The following is a 22,237-nucleotide window of genomic DNA, read 5'->3' as shown; positions in this document are numbered from 1 at the left end:
CCTGTCTACAGCTCATTTTGCGCAATTCATCATTTCTAGGATTACACGATTGGCATCAATGTCTGACCATTCATATTCACTAACATTCTAAACGTTACTTATTCACCTATTGATAATTTTTAGGTGATTCGAGAAATTACTACTACAAAATTACTCGGCACAATTAAAAAGAGTGATACTACCTATAGAAACGCTATCCAGTCTGACTCGGAATTTTACTCTTGAACAACCGATACCAACCATCCCACCATAAAAGATGATCACGAATAAAAGTTTTATTGGCAGCCCATGAGGCATCTCAATATCATCTACCCAGCATCGCCAAACGATCGATTTATTAGCTCAAATCATAATTTAGTTTCAGAGCTACAACATGAGCAACTAATAAGTAGTCACAAAGCAGAATGAGGCCGTGAATCTGAAATGAACACCTATAGATACCAAGTTGATGTGGAAAGCCTTTGTGCCATCATACTTGGACGATACTTCTAACCAACCTCTAAGTTCTACAAAAATCCAATGCAACGAGAAAAACAAACATAAAAAGATCAGGAGCTGAGCCAAGAAAAGTTTGAGTTTCTCCAGGAACTCGTTACCACGAGATTGTTCACTTATCTAAGCTTGAGCTCCAAGTTCCAACAAAAGGGTGTGGTTGACTGCATCTGATGCTGGGCCATTAAATTGAATAGGACCTGCAATGAAATGCAAGGAATAATATAACAAGACACTCATATAAGGAAGGGAATGCACGACCACAGACCACAAAGAAATAGCAAACATGCATCAAACAGATCATACGTAGTGATGAACATTCTGAAAAGCCACACTAGTTATAAAAAGGAGAGAGAACCTACCAGGACTGATATATCTGTTCTTGATGGCCCACTCGTCCCGCATCGACGCAAACTTCTTGAATGGTGCACCTACATCAATAAAATATCCATTGCTTAGAAGATCCAGGTTTGTACCGTCAAATTTAGCAGGTGTACTGCATGCAGCAGTTTTTACCTTCAAGCTCCACCATTGCCTTCTTGATCACAGGCTTGAACTTACCTGGGATAAGATAAAAATTTCGGACTCAGCTTAAGATGTAAATTTAAGGGCATAGATACATACAATCATGCACACGTGTATAGACAGACAGGAATAACTGTCATTTTTGTGAGACATAAACAAACCGCCGGGATATTAGGATGGATAAATCAAAACTGAACCCCACTTAAAGATCCAGCCACACTATCAACAGAACAGGGATAAACCTAGTCCACGGTCATTCTCCCCATTGCTTCCATGAAGCACGCAATTACTAAATAGGATGATCTAGCTTCAGAACCATTTAATTATTCAGTCTCAGAAAAGAGAATAAGCATCATCCTACAAAGAATCTCAATAAATTAGTATACCATGTCTCCTCTCAACGTCCATCAATGATGTTAAAGCGGTTCCACCAACAGTCCACTCCGAAAGTGGGGCAGCTAAGTTTGCCACCTGAAGATATATTATGCTCGTGAGCTCTATCAGTTCAGCAGATGATAAAGACCAGTCAACTGGAAATGAGGACCACCATCAAGAATAAAGTGAACTTTGTTAGGGGAAAAAGACATACTGAAGATATCAACCCAGTTTTCCCACTCTGGAGGAGAGCTCCCGCTGCAAAACCCAAAGCATAGCAATACGTAGAGTCAAAGTTGGTCGGCAGACCACATCTGCCTTCATACCTGAAAAGCAATTAGCATGCATTAAATAAAGAGTAAAGGCAATATGGTCAAGGTCAAATGAAAATGCACCGAGAATAACTACAGGTTTCAAGTATTTTACAACCATCAGAAAAAGGGTACAATTATTTGATACCCTTCCTGAGTACACCTTTCCAGCAAAACAACAAAAGAAATGCCAGATTTTCACAGACAAATCGGTATTACCCAAAAAAGTGGGATTGTCCTTTGAAGTTCCCCTTGTATGTACCTTCCTGCTTCCTCTTCTCCAATTCAGTTTCAACCATTTGAATGAGCATCTTCTCTGTCTCAATTTTAGCAACCTAAACAAAGAAACAAATAAGAATGATGACAGAACCCAAAGAAACTGAATATTAGGTGAAACGGTTCAAGATGATAACAATTACCTGTACATTTCCATGTGGATCTCTTTCAAGCATCAATTGTTCTTGAATTGCTTGAGGTAAAAATTCAAAGAGCTCTAAAGACTGAGTTTGGAGTTTCTTCTTCCAAAGCCCACCTTCATCCACGACATCATGAGCAAGAATTTCATTTAGTTCTGAAATAAGGTGCTGCACCTGCAAATAGTACAGTTCAATTAGTATCTACCATGGATGTATCCTCACTAGTCACTTGTCAGTCCTAAGTACTAATTTTTAAAAAGGTTTGCAAACTACATCTAAAAGAAGTACAAGTTTACCTCTGGAATGAAATCGATAAGGCCTTCTGGTATGAGTATGACTCCATAGTTGTAACCAAATCCCGCACGTTTACAGACAACATCAACGATGTAGTCAGTGACATTTTTAAGAGTCAGCTTCTTGGCAGCGACCTGCATCGAGTTGTAATTCATATGACTGGTCATTCAACAGTTATGGCAATGATATTTCTACGAAAAGGCTTGTTATTAACACTTTTACTTAGTTATTGTACGAGTGACATCCATATACAAGTGAACACTCAACTAAATTAGGCAAAGATTAAGTTGGAAATTCAAGTGGAAGAAAACTAGGTAAAGCCTAAAGTCAGTATTAATCAAGAAATGGTCTATGACAAAATGGACAAGCTACTCCAGCAATAAGCTAGAAATACAAAAAGTTGCCTCAGAATCATCAGCAAAAATTCAAGAGCATCCTAAGCATGGGGGAACCAGAAAAGCTTCTTCTAGTGCACATAAATGTACTAAAGAAAAATGCCAAAAACGTTTCAGGACAGACACCAGACTGAAACACTCAATTACTGTGGTGTGCCATATATTGCTCTTCTTTTCAAGCGACATTGAGATGTCTAAAGCTAAAACTTTTTACCATAGGTGGATCATTATTGACAAAATCAGTCAACAGATGAGTATATATACAAATATAATAGACAGAGAATTAAAGTGCAAGAGAACATAACATAGTTCCTTTTCCTCTCCTCTAGGCTACGCCATTCCCATATCCAAGCAAAATGAAAGACTAAGAAAATTACCTCTTCTCCAATAATGGTGATATTAGGATGAGTTTGCAGAGCACATTCTAGAGTGATGTGAGAAGCTGCACGTCCCATTAGCCTCACAACTGCATATGCAAGCATAGGATAAGGAACAAGCAGATGAGAAAGGATCATGCAACGCATCATGTCTCCAACAAGCTATCACAGCATATTCAATTCTTAAATGAATGAATATAGCGGATGCATTTCTTTTGAGACCAGAGAACTTGAGTGAAGGAAACTGACAGGGAAAGCAAACAAGAATAGATTTGAGATTAGAGAGGACCACCATCAGCAATGAAACTGATCATGCAAAAGATAGAGAATTGTAGAAGTATTAGGCAAGCTGCATTGTTTAGACTGAGATAGGACCATAATTAGTAATAAATACAATCACACCTAGAGGAAAAAGAACAGCACTGCAGCACAAAAGTATTTCAGAAAATGTGAATTGCAATTTAGGAATGTCAAAAAAATAAAGGATTTAGAAGATACATAATCGCCATCAGACCAGGAGGCAAATTGTTAGGTTGAACAATGCAGCCTGAGAAGGAAAGCTGATGTTTTAAAAGATGAGATCAGATATAACTAAAACAACACAGAAGACGATAAGTGTTTGACATTACTGGTAGAAAGGGAGGTGTGTGAAAGTCTAGGGAGAGGTTGAAAAAGTTTGCGGTGCTTTGCTTATAATTTTAAGGAAATCAGTAGTGTCCTAAAACATTAGAGTAACCATACGAATTTGACTTCTCTTTTCGGATTGTTTTAACTTTAAAATAATTAGACATTTAAGCAGAATCAAAGTAAGATCTGCTCAAGATGATTGATCTGACCTGCTTGCTTATATGTTGTTCGCAATGTCCAACAACTTTCCAAATACTAAAAACTGATGTTGTTTAAAGGAAGGGACTGAGCAAAGTAGAAATTTCAAGATTGACGACATAGTAGTATAGTAACTTATATTATAACACTCAAATCAGGTACTAACAGTGGTAATATTTTCCAGTTGACCGAGCATCTACCATCACATTGCCAATCTGTTCAGAGTAGATCTGCATGAGAGACATAGACCACATGAGAAGCCTCTCCAAGATGGAATTACAATTATCAATTCTCGTTGCATCTCTATCAAAGCATCCCACATCAGCACAATCAGCATATAACATGATTAGAACGGTTCAAATATAAAACCAAATTAAGAACAAGGAGTTCAGCATCCCATAATCAGCTAAAGTTTACCTTGCAAGCAGTATCAAATCCAAAACTCACAGGAACCTCTTTGCATTTGAGATCACCATCAATGGTTTTGGGGCATCCAATTACTCGAGTTTTCATGTTTTTACTCCTGGATGTACCAATGCCATCAAAAGAATCAAAACAAAAAGTGATAAGAGTGAAAGCAGAGAATATCCCTATTATAGGGCAATCCAATTCCATAAAGTGATAACTACAAACATAATCATAGGGAAAATGTACCTGAAATTTTCAGCAAGGAGGCAAGCGTTTGTGTTTGAGTCATCTCCACCGATAACAACAAGGCCATCCAAGTCAAGTTTTTTTGCTGTTTCTTCAGCTTGTTTAAACTGAAAAAAGGGTCAGAAGTTGTCAGTCTCATCTTCTTGCATAAAATGGTAATCCTATTCAACCAAGAGAACAAAAAGGAAGTGGACTCACCTGCTCTGGAGTTTCAATTTTGTCTCTCCCACTGCAGATCATGTCAAAGCCACCCTAATCGAAGCAAGAAGAAAATAATGTGAAGTGCTTAGCCAGCTTGCTCAAACATTCACTTAACAAACATGTGCACGCTGCAGTTTGATGATGCATTACTACACAGTCAAAGTCTGATTATTTTGCAACCTACATTTTTAGATTTATGCACATAGCTTCCCCATGCACCAAAAAAAAAAAAAAAAAAAAACAGAGCAGCCACCCAACTATTTGTTCCAAAGGTTTCTTGAAATCCCATGATTGAAATGAATAACTGGCACGTCATATCTCACAATGGATGCCATCATTTCCTTTGTACAATTAAACAGCCTCACCTGGTTTCTGTAAGGGTATATGTACTCAGGAGTGAGTTCCACATATTTGCACTTCATGATGCCAGCAGGACCACCACGGAACCCATACAATGTGCTGCCTTTAGCGCGATCTTGCAAGTAATCTAGCACCAAATTTAAATTTTTTAAAAACAAATTGTCATTAAAGGTCCATCTTTAGAGACACAATCATAACTGAATCAACCGATTGAAAGAGGAATCACATAATAATCAACCAGAGCATCATAAGATTATTATGATTCTCACCGAAGATTCCAGCAATCACATTGTGCCCTCCAGGAGCCTGACCTCCCGACAACACCACTCCTATCTTCAACTTCTGGCTTGGTCCATCGGAGGCGGAATCACTGGGCACCACCATTGCCGACGGTTGCCCGAACACACACGGAAAGAGCTTCGCGATCTCCCCTGCGAAAACACCACCACGACCACGCACACTATCAAACCCCACCGCAAACGTAACCTCGATTCCAAACAGCGTGCTCGACTCAGCAAGCAACAGCCGACCGAAGGCAAAAGAAGAAAAACTACATATCGTCGGTCCTCAAAATGCGAAGCGCACAGTATTCCCTCGCAAAATCACGCGCACGCAATCCGAAACCGCGGATCAACAACTCCTCCAACGATCGCGAAGGCTCTACTCTACAGCCAAGCTAAAAAACCGAGGCCTCTACGCTTAACCGGATCCAACGGATGTGGCAAAGAGGGGGGGACCTGGATTGCCGGCGGCGGAGCTCGGGGGGCCGTCGACGACCTTGATGGGGCCCTTGAGCACGGACGGCAGGGGGAGGTCGTGGTCGATGCGGCTCGTCTGGACGTCGCTGTACACGGAGGCCACGCGGCCGGTGCCGGCCGGCTTCCCGCCGGCGGCGGCGGCGAGATCGCCGTTGTACACGAAGCTCGGCGACATCGGCGTTCCGGTTGTACCTAACGCTGCGAGACTGCGAGGGAGAGAGAGAGAGAGAGAGAGTGAGAGTGCGCGAGTGTGCGAAATCGGGCGATAAATCTTAAATCCGCCAGAGGGGCAAAATAGTCTTTTCGTGCTTCGGTGCTCCGCCCCCCGGCGTAAGCGAAGAGAAAGTTGGTTGCCCCCACGCCCGTCCGGGCGCGAGGGCAGTTTGGGGATTTCCCAGGGGTGAAGTGTTTGGACGGTTTGGTGCGCGTGCCGTCGGATGATGACGATGACGGTAGGGGGGTGCGATTCGTGGGATCTCTAGAACGTAGATTTTCACATGCTGATCCTAAGGAAAAGAATAAATTAATCAGCACTTTTGGTTAATCAATCGTTGAGAGATTCATGCGAATTTCGACACGATTACATCGCTATTATAGTATAGGGATCGACTGAGGCCGGACGCAAATTATTGCATGATGTAGCGTCGACGGTGAACTCGATCTCGTGGGAATTTATCGGTTTTAAGAGATTGGTATTGGGGTAATTCAGCTCGCCCATATGTTCTGTTTTTTTTTCTAACGGGTTGGTTCTCCGTGCTAGGGTTATGTCTACAACATTAATTCACTTGCTAATAAGGGTGGTTGGATGGTATCTATCTGTGCTTATTCTATTGCCATGGTTTATGGGGTCAGTTCAGATCTTGGTGTGTGTGGTTCAGTGCTTACCTAACCTTCCCTCTTGGGGGTTGGTGTGGATTTGAGGCTTTGAGAAGCAAGGAAGGGAATATCCCATGGGGATATTGTGCCATATAAGATTTCTCTTTGAAAGAGGGTTAGCTTGTGGGTTAATTGCCTAATTGGATATCGATGATGCTTATTAATCAGATCTTTATTATTGGGAAAAACTTGCCTTTTTATGGTGATAATTGGTGGTATGGGAGGAGATTTGTTGGGGATATTCTATATCTCCAATTCAGGTCAATTTGGGTGGGCCAATTCAAGTTGGGATGTTGCTTTTTGCCCTTTGTTGGGATCAGCCCAATGACAAGGATGTGTAATTTGGTTGTTGGTTACCTTGTGGAAATCACAAAGACCATAGAATTTCTTGATTTAAATTCATTTAATTCGAATTTGATGGTTTAGTTGAGATATCATGCCGCAGTGGCTTTTGGGACATAGTTCTTGTGAATTATTTTTCTTTTTGTTTTAGCCCATTAGCATCTTGAATGGGAAGACAAGAGTGTAGCATTTGGGGCATTTTTCTCATTCAATTAGGGATGAAGGATGCAAATGTCAAGGAGTTTTCACCACTAGTGGAAGGGTTGGATTACTAAAGACAGAAACAACTAATGAAACAGAAATCGTGTAAATTCGATCGAGGTGGATGATCCCTAAATGTTTTGTGAACTTTACAATTACATTGAACTTCAATTTCAATTTCTATAAATTGAATTTGTGGTTTTTTGCAACGTTTTTCACTAAACTTGTGTCAAATTGTTGATGGGATGACCATGTTATGATGTTTTGCATTGATATGCTCTGACCAAATTTTGGCCATTTTTTTGTACATGTTTGCCGCATCGGCACTTGGCCGGAAAAGTGGATCCAATTCCAGCTAAAGAGCACCAATTGTAAAGGGTAGAAGAAGGTTTAGGATCCAATTCCAGCTAAAATTTTTTTATTCGGAATAGAATTGCGTTTGGTACCGTATTAATTGATTACATTCCAAATTAATTTCTTTTGATTTTTAAATAAATTTTAAATAATTTCTTTATTTTTTTACTTTTTACTTTTCTTTTTCCTCTTTTTCTTTTTTTTTTTTTTTTTTTTTTTTTTCTTTTTTTTCCCTTTTTTCTATTCTTCTTCTTCTTCTTCATTTGGGTGAAGAAGGTTTAGGGCATCAAGTGACTCGTCCGGCCGTGAGCGAGCTCGCCCGGCTACTGTAACCTAGATGGAAAATGTTTTGATTCTTTTTGATTCCATTCTCAAATCTTGTCAAAGTACAGTAATGTCATCCTAAGTCTTTTATGTTTTTTTAAAGATATTTGAAAATTTTTGTTCTTTCAAGAATCTTGATTCTTGTTCGTTTGAGAATCAAAATCAATAAATTTTCTTCTTCCCTTCCCATCTCACGACCGCCATCCACCGCCGCCCGCCACCGCAATCCGCCACCGCCGTCCCACCGCACACTTCAAGACACGATGAAAAGATTAACCCGGATATAACCGAGGCGGCGAGGCCCGCCTTCGGCCGAGCCTCGGCGAGGCTAGGCAGCCTCGCCCGTCGGCCGCGAGGGCCGCCTGGCCTACGAGGGCCAGCCTCGCCGAGGGCCCGCGACGCCCGGTGAGGTCGCCCAGAGCCAGAAGAAGAAGAAGAAGGTGAGAAAAAGAAAAGAAAAAAAGGAAAAAAAAGAAAAAGAAAAGAAAAAAAGGAAAATGAAAAGAAAAAAATGAAAAAAAATGAAAAAAAAAGAAAAAAAAGAAAAGAAAACAAAGGAAAAAGTAAAAAATATTTAAAAATTAAAAGAAATTGATTTGGAATAGAATTAATGAATACGGTACATTCAAACGGATTCTATTCCTGATCGGAATTTTGGATAGGTTACCAAAACGGCTTAAAATCGGTTCCTGAAAGTTTTGATCACACCCTGGAACAGAATCGTTACCAACGCGCCCTAAGTCTTGTGTTTTTAAAGATATAACTTTGCTCTCGTCGTATCGCAATCTATCACTCATTCAAGACACGATGAAAAGATTAACATATAATAAGCCTTTTCATGATTGGCCCTAATATAATAATCCTTTATTATCTTTGAAGGTGTACACTTGAAAGTTTTGTTCACACCAGTCTTTCTTAGAGTATAGCATTTCACTTCTTATCAATAATTATTAACTTTTAGAAAATTTTCAAATGAGGACCTAAAATAGGGTCTTTTTTTTTAAAAAAAAAAGTGAACTCTATTTCAAATAAAACTCTAAAGCAACTAAATTAGTTTTAAATAAAAGCCTGAGCTTGCCAATAGACATTTTTCGGCAAGTAGAATGGGGGCAATATTATTCAAAATTCATAATTGGGTAAAAAATGAAGAGAATTGTCAAATTGAATTGGGATCGGGTCCTTCCATCAAATTTTCACATTTCTTTCTTCCTCTCCTTCTGCTCCTCAAGCAAATTGCTCATGACCGAGATGATCAAGCTTGTTCGTGGGGGCAAAATTCCTAGACCTAATCACAAATAAAAAGAGCAACACTACTAGGGATGTTAACTAAGCACCATTTGATCCGAATTAGGCTTATTTCAACTTTGTTACTCAACAAAACTCCCCATGTGACTACTACTCAAACCCTAGGAGCTTCACTAATCCTATTGCTTCCCAATCAACCTCAACTTCAAGAAAAGCATTGCCACCAACCCCTAATCTACAAAGGGAATCAAGATACTTTGAGATTTGTCCACACCATCATCACAAATCCCAATTAACAATTCACACCCCCTCCATTCCCCTCCAAAAGCTCTTCCTCTCCCAACCACAGCTTCAACTCCTTTTAAAGGACATGTACCACAAGTTACCAACTCAAGACATAATCATTCCCAATGAGACCCACTTGCTAATTTTGCTCATAAATGGTTGGTTCCTGCAAGAGTTTTCCTCAGTAGTTCCTCCTTCATGACTAAGAATGAGGAGGAGCTCAGGGCTATCCAAGAAGCAGAGGCCTCAGAGCAGAGGGTGTGAGTACCTGTGTTGCGGCTGCAGACTCAGCGTTTCCTCGTCGGAGGAGGATGACGAGAGCGACGGTCTGGACCGGGTCGGAGCAATCTCGAGCCTGGCACACGCCTTGGTTCAAGAGCGGCTTGACCAAATGATAAGAGAAAGGCAAGAGGCGAGGCGTGCAGAGCAAAGGAAGCGAAGAATGGGAAGGACTGAATTCATTTTGATAGTCGCTGTAGAGATGGAATCATATGATCCCGTGCAAGATTTCAAAGACTCCATGGCCCAGATGATAACGTCAACCGGAATTGTAGATGCGAAAGGCCTTCGGCGACTATTGGATTGGTACCTCTCTGTGAATTGTGAGGATAGTAGGGGAGTTATATTGGAGGCATTTTATGATGTTTGCTTTAACTTGTTTGTTAGGAAGTAAATGAAAATGATGGACTTTTGGATTGTCCAAGGGGAAGGCTCATGCCGTCAAGCCTGCATTCAAATCACATTTGTATGTAGAAATCTCTTGCTAAGCAAGAGAGGCATCCTGGTTCAAACACAAACCTAACCACCTGATCTTCATAAGGAAATTAGGGGATGCATGCAATGAAATCTGTAAGTATTCATCGTGGGAAACATGGTGAGGTCCGACGACATTAACTACTTGACAAATAGCCTTCGAATCAAACAAGATATAACATGGCCGTTCGGTTGATAGAGAGGATCAAGTCGATTCTAGTCTATCAAATATACATCAGTGATTCATTTAATACCATCATGCCAGAGAAAGATTATCAGTAAAAACATTGCACAGCTGCAGAAAGGAATCTTTGCGCTTGTCTTAATCAGGGAAACAAAAGTAAGATCAAGAAACCTTCGATCAGATTCAATCAGTTGATAGATCAAGAAACCTCATCTTCCTGGAGATGAATATCGTGCTTGGGTATCTACTGAGGTTTGCAGACTGATAATTTGAGTTCACGAGTAAATTTGAGTAGTCAGGGCTTGCCAGAGTTGAGGTCATTGATCCAAAGGAGAAAAACCATTGTTTGGTCCAAAATCAATTCATAACGAAAATTAGGTAACTGATGAAGTGGAGGAGGTAAGGCTTTGAAACAAAGAATTTTCTCTACGCTATCTAAAACTCCTTTTAACTTTCGAGAAGATAAATGATCGATATGAATTTCATAGATGAGCTAAACTTCAGTTCTCAACTACTAAAAACCTCTATGAATCCTTAGCAGACTATGATCGGAGGACTTATTTTACACATAATATCATCAACATACACCACAGCTCAAACATAGATATCCTCTCGATGAAGTATGGTGATCACTACAAGGAGTCTTCACTTATTAGTCAATTACAGCGACAACAAGGAGCTACCTTCCTTGATAAGAACAAAGATGCTTCCAGCATCTCCCCTCGAGATACGGAGTTCCTCATCGAGGTAGGTGGTGAGTAGCCATGACTGGGCATTGTTGTTTGAGAGGGAGAATTTGATGGGTGGTTGGCTGGAGATGGTCTTTGCAACAGAGTAAGCAGTGTCTTGAACAGAGTTGATCAAACCTTTCAAAGGAGCAAGATCGATCCTTTGTCCTAAGAACTCGACATTCTCCGGTAAGACAATTGAGTCGGTGAGCTGCGGAGTTCCAATGATGCCTTCTTCGAACTTGATCTGAAATAACAGAGGAGAATGCATGACCGCTGTCTCTGCATGTAGGTAGGTGAGAAACATATAGAACAAGGAAGATCCGACTCCTGATAATTAATGATGTTGATTCTCCAGGAATTTTCATGAGCTCTTTATGTATTACTTTTCAGAGAAAATTTTACATTGTGCTATTGTACTTTCACTCTTCTTCTAATCAAGTCCCTCTGACATTGAATCCAATCAAATTCAACTGACATGGCTGCTGGACATCACCAGTATGATGCAGATAAAATATGCAGATGCTCATGAGGATAAAAAAAAAGCCAATATGGACAACCAAGTGGACGTTCAATATTGGAAAAATGTAGTCCACACGACACTACGACATCATCCGATGGCTACATCAGCTGCATTTGGCTGGATTTGGTGCTGAGGAACTTGATTAGAAAATTTGCGAAAAGAGAATAAATTGATTAGATGAATTACTAGTACAGGGACTTATCAGTAAAAGCATCAAAATACAGGAACCAAAAGTAGAATTTATCCATTTTTCATTCACATGTTTTGTCTTTCATTCTCATTTGGCTGACATTTATACAGCAAAAGTAGTACTCCATCAATCCGGCATCCAATTTTACCCATATGGCATTGAAGAAAGCAATTTTCTCAGTTCCTTAATTTTCTTAGCAAATAACTATTGAAACTCTCAAATCAAATGACCCTTAGAGTTGTAACAGAGAGAATAACATTAAAGAACTAAGAATGAACCTGCACGCGCTTGGGGCTTCGGACTTCAAATTTGGCATTGGTGCTAAAAGAAGTCGTAGCCAGTGGCCCAGAAAACAGGACAGAGTTCTGGACAGTGAAATTCTCCGAATCAATGGTCTGAGATATCTCCTCCACCTTCACCAATGGCAGGGTACCCCGTGCCAACAATGGGAATAATTGCGCAAAAGAGGTGTACCTGCAACCACATAATTTAGTTGAAAACACAATATAACAACATGCACTTTGAGAGAACTGCATAGTGTCTATATGCACAGTGAAGATGAATGGGCACTCTAGGAAACAGCTAATATGAGGTACAAACTCAAAGAGGAAAATTGGAGATATAATAGTAGATCCTTCGGAAAACTTTGGGAAACAGCAGAAGACAAATGGAACAAGCACAAAGCAATGAATAATTATATGCGTAAACAAACATGCAAACTTATCTCTGCAAGCATGCACATTAGGTCCTCAGACATGGAACCAGCTGCACATGATACCGGCTAGTAGATCAATTACTTTAGACTACTCTGACAAACTTTCGTGGAGCTTATACCACTGTTACCACAGAACCGGAATATGATTTTACTCTCGGTTCATCATTTAGATTCATGAAAGAAAGTATAGCAAGCAACTCAAGCAAAGTCTGCAACTTGGAACAGTTTCTAAATACTCCGTCCTTGTCAGTAGTTGTCATCAATATAAGGTACATATTCCTAATGAAATCTCCATCATGAAGAAGAGTTTGAGCTACATAAACCGTGTCAGCAATCTTAAAAGACATCTCACCTGGAAAGCACAATAAAAGCACTATACTCAAGCTGAGACAATAGGTTTGAACACCATGTGTTCAAAACAAAGCAGCAGATGTAAGTATCAACTATAGTGGCCACACTGAGATGAAACAAATGACACTTTAAGGAAAGATGTTGGGCACTTGGATCTTGCTAGAGATATGAATGGTTCTAGAAAAAAGAACTGTTGAAAGAGGATCATGTAACCGACCTCCTATAGAGGAAAAAGCTCGTGTGTTGCTGTCATAGAGCAGCTCCATGGCATAAGCATAATAGTGTTACCATGCTAAGATTCGATTGAGATTTTATTTACAGCTAAGCTAAGCAGTTAAATTTCATCATAACCCAAACAACCAAACACAATTCCAAACATGATGGCCGAGTTTGGTCAATTCGCTAGTCTCATGGTACATGAACCTAATATATTGCGGTACCCATTCTGGTCCTTTGAAACAGTAGAAACCAATAATTGGTACTGGTAGATAGTGACTCGACACCTTCTAGTTTTACACGCCGGGGTCACTTGTCCTGCCACTTCTAGCAAATGCTTGTCGAATTGATATCTACACATGGCATGTGATACTAAAGCCACGCTGAATTGTCAAACTTCTTCCCAATTATTCATCACAGATCACATGATCAACCTGATAGTTCTATCATACGCAGGCAAATCATACTCAACGTCAATCCTAAGTTACGGATGAGCTGTTTTGCAATATTCCGTTTTTTACTGAAACATTTTAGAAAACTTTTTGTTTAACTTTTATGATTTCTTCAAAGCTCCTTGAATTCACATTCAATGTTTCCTCTGAAATCTTTCTTCAAAGTTCGATTGAGTACCAACGCACAGTTAATTCAGTTAATGCAGTTCCTGGTTAAGCTAAAAGAAAGGACTAACCATGATCAAGAAACACGTTCTCCATGTAACTCCAAACGAAAGCAAGAAAGTCACCAGTAGATTCCCATTCATCAACCAATCTAATCCGATGAAAACCCCAAAAAAACGGAAACTTACGCAAGAATCCACTTCCCGTTGAGCAGCGTCAGAGCCTCCGTCGGAGCAGGAGTCGGGTTCTTCGCCTCGAGCTGCGTGATCAGCTCCACGATCTCCGCCCGCGTCTCGCTCGTCGCCCTCAACCCACGGTCCGTCCCGTAGAACGAATCCACCAGCTCCTTCTTCAGCGCGGCGATCTCCGGCACCTCCTTCAGCGGCTCCGGCTCCTCCGGCTCCGCCACCGCCACCGCAGCCCCGCCGCCGCTGGTCCCACTCACCGGCTCCTCCTCCCCCTTCTCGGGCACCCCTTCGTCGCCGTCCTCAGCGGCCCTGACCCGGAACACGGGTCGGACGCGGCGACCCGGGTTGCCGTGCCGGATTCTTGAGCCGCAGGCGATCCTGGAGGCGATTCCGGGGTTGGCCACGGCGAGGACCGAAGGCTTGGGGGAGAAACGGTGCTGGGTAGGGCTCGACGAGAGGGAAACGCATGGAAAATGGATGAGCTGCGAGACGGTGGACATTTTCGGGCCAAGAACCGGATTCCGACGGTTCTTGATTTTCCGGCAAGAAACAGGGGAGGTTTCTCGTTGAACAGAGACCGCACGAACGGAGAACAGGGGAAGGTTTCTGCGGACAGAGCAAGGCCCGGAACGAGGAACGAGGAACGAGGAACCAACGACGCGCTTTCGTTCCGAACTCGAGTTGCAAGAAGACGAATCGAATGAAACGACAGAAGAGTCCGACGACAATCGGAGACTTGGAGAGTTCGAGGTTCGAGCGATGCAAGACTACGTTTTAAACCACTGACAAAATGAGGTTTTGGCATCTCCGGCGGAAAGACGCTTTTGCCCCTGAGTCAGCACTCAGTTTTTTTCCATCTCTTAATTTGGTATTAATTAAAATGGGAATCACCCTTGATTTGGGAACAATAGATATGTTAATCATTCTCGATGATCGGGAGTTGTACTCAGGGTCAAATACAATGTATCTTTGATTAGTCTAGAAGCCTATATTGGATTACAGCTCACGAAGTGTTTTATTAATTCATGAGATTGGTAGTAATGGAAATGTCAATCGCTCTCGATTTGGTAGTGATGGAAATGTTAATCCACTCTTAATTTGGCACTCATGCTGTCAAAGGTAGTATATCTTCAATTGGTAGGAATATGTAGATAAGGATGCCATCTATATTGAACAAATAAGCCTATTGTGACTCTTAGCACTATGAACTAATGAAATCTCTCATTAACTCATGAGATAAGAAAATAAATTGTCAAAGAATGAGTTAATGACTTGACGTGATGTTGTATTTCATGGTATATAAAGAAGTGAACCTCCATTGCGCGTGAATTGATCAATGCCGGAAGAACCATCATATCAATCTATACGGCCCAAGATTTGAAAGAAGACATGAAAGGTTATTTAATGAATCAAGAGACTATGAATTTGATGCTCAAATACATTATTATGCATTTCACTTTCCCAATTAAATTGTCACATTTTGTCCTTGAGCTCTATTCTTTTGCAATATTCATGAGACAATTTAAATAAGTCATATTTATGTGCAGTTCTAATACTACCCCGAAACCCTTTTTTTTGTTTATAAAAAACTCATCAATTTCCACTATAGTTTCAAATCTACCCCGTGTTTAAAAATCGAATTTTTTTTTTTCAAAGTCACTAATATAAAGAGGCTATTGTTTTTTTTGGTAAAGTATAAAGAGGCTATTGTTATCCCATATCAAAATGAAGATGTTGATGATGATACAAGTCATGATAATGAACCCCCACACTAAAGTGAAGACATTGATGAAGATACATGTCATGATAATGAACCCCCAACTGGCTCTAATGTTTATAATTTTGAAGAAATCGATAGTGATTTTTAGGAGTAGAGGTAGATTTGGGGCTATAGTGGAAATTTGCAATTTTTTTAGAGAAACTTTTTAGATTAGAATTGGGATTACAGGATTGAAATTGGATCTAAGATGGAAAAAAAAAATTAAAAGGGAATTAAGCCCAAATCAGACACCTTTGCCGGGGGAGATGGTGCAGCTGAAAACCAAATTGAGCAGCGCGTTGCGCCTCCAAAGAAGCTGCCACAAATCATCATGGGCTTAATTTATGTGGAGGGTGTTTTGGTCATTGCGAATAAGGTAAGGCCCGCGCAAATCAGTGGAGATCCACGTGAGGCTGACACGTGGACTCTGGAGCTAGCAAAAAGAACAAAGACCATCTTTTTATGAGAGGTTGGGAATTGACTTCGTAGTTCTGAATGAATCCCGCAAATAATGCCTTTGGCATGACCATGAATTCTGGAACTTTTCAGGACTCACATGAATTTTAAGAACAACCGGTTCAATTCCCGGTTTGACCAACCTAGAACAGGTTCTACACGAGAACCTATTCAAACCAATTCAACTATTTACATCGGTTTTAGAGTTTCTTTTGAAGAAAGTATATTTCTATACTTATCGAGAATCGAACCAGGATTTTCTCACATTAATAAATAACATAATCACTTGAACAACATATGCTTTTATAGTGCAATGATACAACTTTATCTTTTATTACAAGAGTTTTATTTTTCACAAAAAAAAAAAAAAAAAACAAATGAGCTTATTCTTTGACAGAATCGGGGATTTGAATTGAGAATCGGTAGTTCCTAGTTTTAATTTTTTGGAACCACTTGAAAGATTGTAGGTTGGGAATTGGTAAGCTATGTAATATATAGAGTTTTATTATATCAAAAGTTGTACAGTAGCTCAAGAGTTTTATTATCTAGAGAAATAAGAAAATATATTATCTGCAAGTGTTGGTCCTGTCGGAGAAGGAGAAATCCAAGTTGGAAACTTCCTATGTGAACAAGCCATAGTTTTCATCGATGATAAAGGGATATTCCTATCGATTAAATTAAATGCTTGTCCACCAGGTGTCAAATTATAATTGAACCTGACGTGGCTAAGCTACCGGTTTCGAGCGGATGAAGATTTACATAGATATTACAAAATAATGCTTGCTTACGTATAGTTGAAAGCTCCTGTTATTTTTTTTTATCTATTGTTAATTGCCCACTTAGTTTTGACCTTAATTAAGCTTGTTTGTTCAGCCCATCGTTTGGATACAATTTTCAGCTGATTAGGTTGCATTGTCTCGATTATGGGTGTAGAACCCAAAACCTACGATATTCAACTTGAAAACCGATCTCAGAACTTATCATGTTTAGTTCCATGTTCTAGCCAAGAACTAGGCTCTTTTTTTTCTTTCTTTCTTTCTTTTTTTGCTTCATTTAAAAAAAAAAACTTAAACAAATAATAGTTATGGCAAAATAATATGAGCAACAAAAGAAGATTTAGCAAAATATTAATACAAAACAAATAAAAATATGAAGCAATGGAGAAGTTAAATTCATTTAGGAAAGATAAATCATTTTATTCCAACTTCATATAATAGGTTCTAACCTAAAATTGGACCCATTTCTATGGTTGATTCAATCCGGTTCCTAGGTAGAACTGGTTCCCTAGTCCCAATTGCGAAATATCTTTTAGATGATCGTAATATGCTTGACCTAAAATAGTTTTGGGGTCTGTCCTGATCTGCTCGAACTTACCCTAAATCATGAAATATCTCGACATGAAGTAATTTTTTTTATCCGGGACAAAAAAAAAAAAAAAAAGTAATGAACGGCCTTGGGTTTGAACACTAGAGGGTTGATCTTTAAGCCCAACAAGACAATTTGGGCGGACATGAAATGTTTCATAAAGGCCTGTTCCGAGCTCACATGATAGGCCTATGAACAGGCCAGAGTTCTTTTCTTCTTCTTTGGGCGGGTCTGCATGGAGAATTCTTTTGTCAAAGCAAGGTTAGTGCTCAATTGGGCCTTGAGCTTTTTGTCACTTATCTTTGTTGTCAACGATAATCTGGGTTAGAGGCGATCGGTTTCAAATGAGGTCGGTTCTTGGACTAGAATCAGGAATTGATCATGTGACCTCCATATTCAAAAGATTGAAATTGAAAACCAAACTGGTTGATCCAAGAGCTACTAGTTATACTGTGATTTATAGAAGTATCATCCCACGTCACATGACTATTGGGTTTGTATACGTTTCATAGATGTGTGGACTTCCTCACCTATCGATTTAAGCTTTTGGATTGAACATTTTAATATAGTATCATAGTTAAGTTTTATACCAATTTATTTTGTGTGAGCGTTGACTTCATTCATCAAAATCCACGTGTCGTTCCTAATGTGGCTTGCACATAAAAGGGGTTGTTGAAATACATCTATGAAAATTATATGTTTTTTATAAGCATGTGGTCCATCACCATATATTAGCTCAAAAGATTATTTATCATGTTGAAAATCATGGTTTGAATCTTAATGGGTGAAAAGTATTTTCTAAAGAATAATCCAAAATCAATTTTAAATTAGTTCAAGAACCAAATCGATTCTCATTGAACTCGGCCTTTGGCTCACACATATTAGCTCAAAAGTTTATTTGTTCATGTTGAAAATCATGGTTCAAATCTTAATGGGTGGAAACGAATTTTTCTAAAAATAGTCCAAAATCAATTTAAAATCATCTCAAGAACCAAACTAATGTTCCTTAAAACCAGTATTTTTTTTTTTTTCTTTTTTGCTTTTTGTCTATGCCACTTTAACTCTCAACTTACTTTTAAACTTTTATTTTGCCTCTTTATAAAGTGTAAGAGTCAAATTTTCCATATGAAACTAAACGTTCCCCACCCCAACCCAACCCCTGAAAATGTGGAGGGAATTGAACTCTCTATTTTCCCCTTCTCGCTGGCCATTAGGCAACCCCTAGTGGCTCTTGAAACTGGCCTTGAACCAGTTAGTTTAGGTCAGATTCCAAATTGAATCGGATCCAATGATCATCCCTAATTCTTGAATGCTAAACATTGAAAAATCGTTCCGCAATCTAGAAGCATACACCCCTCATATCCTTCAAAACTATCAAACCCAATCGAGCTCCACATACGAATTGACTAATCCTCCGGATTTAACATGCCGTGCCGAGCTTCACACAATGAAACCCGCCATGGAAACCTCTCCTACATACACAATTCCCCTTCGCGTTTCTCGAGTCAATTCCAAATTCGCATCTTTTGGACCAAACCAAAGAAAAAAGGCAGCGAAAAGGACCAGGCACCAACCCTCGATCCCCAATCATTGATTCCCCAAAAAAATGTGATCGCATCATATCCTTCTTCACCCAGCCGTTGGGCGGAGGGATTCCTTTGACCAGAGGGCCAAAGGGCCAAAGGGCCAAAGCGGCAAGCCGTTTCGAAATTGAAAATTGGGAGCGAAGACCACGGAGGAGGAGGAGGAAAAATGATGCGCCATGTGGCGCCCTTGATGATCTGATAGGGGTCACGTCAACTTCGGTAGGTCCAGCTTTCTTCTTGTTCTCCCACTTTTTCTAAAGTAAAGGATTCGAGGCATTGCGTACTTTGCTTCAGTCCCGGCGCTTTCCCTTTGGCTCTAATCCCAACACCAAATAGTCTCTCCATCCTAATCATTTGTTGTTATCCTCATTAGTTGACGCTGGACTGCCTAATTGAGTTTTTATTTATTTATTTATTATATAGATGCAGACATTATTGAGTCAAGTTCAACTAGATGGATGGTGGAGAAAGATTGATTGTGTAGATTTACAGAGTTGGATAGATGGTGTAGTAGAGGCACTGGTTTAGTTTATCATTTTTTTTTTTTTTGTAACTCAAAAATTCTGTACAGTCGGTTTGTGAGTAAATTTGGGGGGCATGTAGCGGGAGGGCTCACCACCCCCGACGTCCCACTTAAGACCCAAAGCGACCGTGAGAAGATTTGAACTCCTCCTCTTCGTGAGGGAGGAGAGCTTAAACCATCGCGACCACCAAAGAAGAGTGAGGCATCGGTTTATTAATCAAGGAAAAAAATCTGAAAATATCAATTAAAATCACAAGTTGGTTTTTGGACATGCTAGAAATAAGGGATTGACAACTTTTGTAATATAATGATCTCTTCATTTTTTTATTTTCCGTTATAGTAGAGGCACCGGTTTATTAATCAAGGAAAAAGAAATCTGAAAATATCAATTAAAATCACAATCGGATTTTGGATATGCTAAAATAAGGGATTGACAACTTTTGTGATATAATGATCTCTTCATTTATTATTTTCCATTGTAGTAGAGGCACCGGTTTATTAATCAAGGAAAAAAATCTGAAGATATCAATTAAAATCACAAGCTGATTTTTGGATATGCTAGAAATAAGAGATTGACAACTTTTGTAATATAATGATCTCTTCATTTATTATTTTCCATTGTGTCATATTATTTCCTTACAAAGTGTAAAATTTGTAATATCTATAAATAATGAAAATCATCTCAACAATTGTACATTAAGATCAAGAATCAAATACCTTTGTTCTTTTAGGTGTATGTGTAATGAATAATTGATTCAAACTATTTTGAGTGTATAGTACTGAAGTAGACATCGCTTGTGAGGATGGTTTGATTTCGCCAAAGACAGGGGTGATTATCGAGTTTGGTTCAATTGAGAATCGGCTGTGATCATTATGATTTGAACAATGGTCCCCTTTGTCAATAAATTAGTTTTCTTATTGGAAAGATGCAATTCTTAAATTTTATGACAAACTATTGTGTTTTTGCTAAGAGAAAGAAATGTGATCAGTTTCACAAATAGATTCGAGGATCAGGAATCGCTTGGTGCAAAAGTTGAGCGATTCAATTCCCCGTTTTGGTCTTTTGCAATTGGAAATCGCAAGATTGGTTTTTAATTATAGGTCAAGAATTGACTCACTCAGATTCCTGATAGGATTCTAAATTTGTTGATTTTCACACTCGGATTTCAAGTCAATCAAAGTTAAGGTTTTGAACATAAACTTGAATTGATGATGATGGGAGGTGGACGTACAAGATATGGGCGAGAACTCACTTGGGGACCATCGACTCGACTTGATTACATATAAATGATTCTTCAGGGTTAAAGCAATACTAAGACAGGAAAACTATAACTAAATTTTTTTTGCTCTGTGATTTCCTAATTTTACTTATCACATTCGCACAAGCATGATGCATATGTATCATTCATAAGGGAAAAAAAAGCACTGATTGATTTAATCTCCAATTATATCCACACCTCAACAGTTATATCAATACACACCGCTTAAAATCTCTACGATTCTAGGTTTTCTTAGAATCTACCGATGGATCCGACTTTCGTTGCTCTAATCATGTGCTCGTATTGTCTTAATAAAGCAAAAAACCTTCCGGATTTCTCTAAGAGTTTGCTCTAATCATGTGCTTGTATTGTCTTAATAAAGCAAAAAACCTTCCGGATTTCTCTAAGAGTTGTATGTAAGGTATGCACTAATGACCTTAGAACGATGTTGCTTCGGGCATGAAAACCCTCAAATGTACGAAACAACCTGAGTAGACAAAGAAAACCTAGCTGGCTGCACATGTGTGCAGAAGAAATATATAACTTCACAATTTTGATATTAGACAAAAGCAACTAGTTGACATTGCGAGATAGTTAGGGTTTTGCCTAGTTCTGTGCAAAGGGTCAACTAGCACAATTGGCTTTCGACCAAAAAAAAAAAAAAAAAAAACTAGCACAATTGGCTACTAAGTCATACGTAAACAAGCAACCATACCCTTCATTTCAAAGGTGTCCTTTAATTTTTTTTTAATTCTTTATCCCCTTTAATAAATTGATCTCCTCATTCATTAATTTATTCATATATGAATTTCAAATATTATGAGAACTTTTTTTTTTTTTTAAATTTTCTTTCATAGTGATGTCAATGTTCTTATGAAATCATTAAATAAGCAAACACCCAAATAATTATTGATGGGGAAAATGACATAGATGGCCTTTAAATTTTGCTCCAATATGAAATATGGTCCTTAAACCTTTAATTTGTTTAATGTGGTTCCTAAATTTTATCCTAATGTGCAACATCATTCCTAAACTTTTAAATTGTTTAATATAATTATGTACTTTTGGTGTATGTTCAATTTAACCCCTGACCTATATGAAAATATTCAATATATTCAAGGATAATATTGAATATTTGCATATAATCCATGAACCAAATTGAACATGTATAAAAAATTTATGGGTTAATACCTTAAAAAACCCCAAACCGGCAT

General features: G+C 39.1%; 3 protein-coding genes across 3 annotated transcripts; 1 reads left to right on the top strand and 2 right to left on the bottom strand.

Annotated features, from left to right (window-relative positions):
* Positions 1–304: 304 nt before the first annotated feature.
* Positions 305–6,234, bottom strand: LOC104445673 (pyrophosphate--fructose 6-phosphate 1-phosphotransferase subunit beta). Its single transcript, XM_010059581.3, has 16 exons — positions 5,963–6,234; positions 5,495–5,656; positions 5,231–5,352; positions 4,863–4,916; positions 4,665–4,771; positions 4,428–4,533; positions 4,177–4,240; positions 3,186–3,274; positions 2,416–2,547; positions 2,123–2,293; positions 1,923–2,038; positions 1,607–1,718; positions 1,404–1,488; positions 1,009–1,053; positions 855–923; positions 305–692 (listed from the first exon to the last, which is right to left on the bottom strand). The coding sequence occupies exons 1-16, from the start codon at positions 6,156–6,158 to the stop codon at positions 616–618; spliced, it is 1,707 nt and encodes a 568-aa protein (XP_010057883.1). The 5' UTR covers positions 6,159–6,234; the 3' UTR covers positions 305–615.
* A 3,584-nt stretch (positions 6,235–9,818) lies between these two features.
* On the top strand, positions 9,819–10,283 carry LOC120289841 (probable transcription repressor OFP9). Its single transcript, XM_039305206.1, has one exon. The coding sequence runs from the start codon at positions 9,819–9,821 to the stop codon at positions 10,281–10,283; it is 465 nt and encodes a 154-aa protein (XP_039161140.1).
* A 709-nt stretch (positions 10,284–10,992) lies between these two features.
* LOC104445672 (plastid-lipid-associated protein, chloroplastic) lies at positions 10,993–14,827 on the bottom strand. Its single transcript, XM_010059580.3, has 3 exons — positions 14,076–14,827; positions 12,267–12,462; positions 10,993–11,522 (listed from the first exon to the last, which is right to left on the bottom strand). Exons 1-3 carry the CDS (start codon positions 14,573–14,575, stop codon positions 11,208–11,210), a joined length of 1,011 nt encoding a protein of 336 aa, XP_010057882.2. The 5' UTR covers positions 14,576–14,827; the 3' UTR covers positions 10,993–11,207.
* Between the last annotated feature and the right edge of the window lie 7,410 nt (positions 14,828–22,237).

Source organism: Eucalyptus grandis, chromosome 11, assembly GCF_016545825.1.
Source record: "Eucalyptus grandis isolate ANBG69807.140 chromosome 11, ASM1654582v1, whole genome shotgun sequence".
Lineage (NCBI taxonomy): Eukaryota > Viridiplantae > Streptophyta > Magnoliopsida > Myrtales > Myrtaceae > Eucalyptus > Eucalyptus grandis.
Note: the sequence above shows the minus strand (reverse complement) of the source record. Positions and strands in the feature narration are given on the sequence as shown.